We start from the raw sequence: 1,083 nt of genomic DNA, 5'->3' as shown, positions 1-1,083 counted from the left end.
GGTACCTTTTCAAAAGGCACACCTTTGTACCTAAAGAGTCCATATTGGTACCTTAAAGGTACAAAAGTGTACCTTTTTAAAAGGTACCACCCCAGTGACAACTTTTGTACCTTTTTTTTCTGTGGTTTATTCAGTTCTGGTTCAATGACCAAATAGCATAACAAACACTCTTTCACAGCTGTGTGACAGTGTGATCTGAGTGAAAGTTTTCTAGCTGTAGGAGATCTGATAGCCAGGCGGCGCCACCTACATTGTCTGAGGCACAGAAGCGAACTTGGCACAGGTGGATGGTGAAGATGGCATGTGAGCGTGAGCTCTGGACATTCATCTGAGTGCTGGCGGTGGTGCGGGACAGAGCGCCCAATCTGAGACACTGCATCATCTGAAAGAGACAGAGTGGAGAATTCTGGAAAAATGGCACTGAGATAATTCAGCTCTCCTGAGCATGACTGACAATGAAGAAATGCATGGACCGATGATGATGGATGGACAGGTAACATTAAACTTTAATATAACAGATCAACTTTTATTAGATTTTTATAAAACAAACTGACAAACTTTTACGCAGGTAATACTATATAAAATACTATATAAATATATAAATTACATAGCTTTTTATATTGTTATTATTAAAATTAAAATTGCTTTTTTTTTTATAAAATTGACAAACTTAAAGTAAAAAGGCTTTTTTTTTTACTTACAGATGCATGAAAAAACTAAATAAAATATATTTTTAATAAAAACACAAAGCATAAATATTAAAATATATTCTAAAAATTAATTTTTTGTCATCTGTTTTTTTTTTAAATAAAGAAATCTGGAAAACTTAATACAACTTACTTTTTAATTATACATTTATTTTATCATACATTTGTATTACATAAAATGGACTGATAATTGATTTGTATTAAAAACTGACAAAAATCTAAAAATAAAGATAATAAGCATAAAATTAAAAATAAACCACTTTGATATAAAACAGCTGAACAAAAAATTAAAATAAAAGATTTACATTTATAGATAAATATAATTATTTTTAATCACTGCACTTTTTCTATAAAAATTAATCAAAATGAAATTATA

The 1,083-nt window shown here is 29.5% G+C and overlaps 1 protein-coding gene across 2 annotated transcripts in view; it reads right to left on the bottom strand.

The window, feature by feature from the left end:
- LOC107689724 (kinesin-like protein KIF21A) overlaps window positions 1-1,083 on the bottom strand; it is a 49,203-nt gene that overhangs the window by 23,569 nt on the left and 24,551 nt on the right. For both annotated transcript variants that reach the window (XM_016487855.1, XM_016487856.1), the window contains exon 5: window positions 251-382. In XM_016487855.1, coding sequence (XP_016343341.1) covers window positions 251-382 — 132 coding nt within the window. The remainder of the gene's footprint in view (window positions 1-250; window positions 383-1,083) is intronic.

The sequence above is a fragment of the Sinocyclocheilus anshuiensis genome, unplaced genomic scaffold (genome assembly GCF_001515605.1).
Source record: "Sinocyclocheilus anshuiensis isolate Anshui unplaced genomic scaffold, SAMN03320099.WGS_v1.1 scaffold1014, whole genome shotgun sequence".
Classification (NCBI taxonomy): Eukaryota; Metazoa; Chordata; class Actinopteri; order Cypriniformes; family Cyprinidae; genus Sinocyclocheilus; species Sinocyclocheilus anshuiensis.
This window is presented reverse-complemented; position numbering and strand designations above follow the sequence as displayed.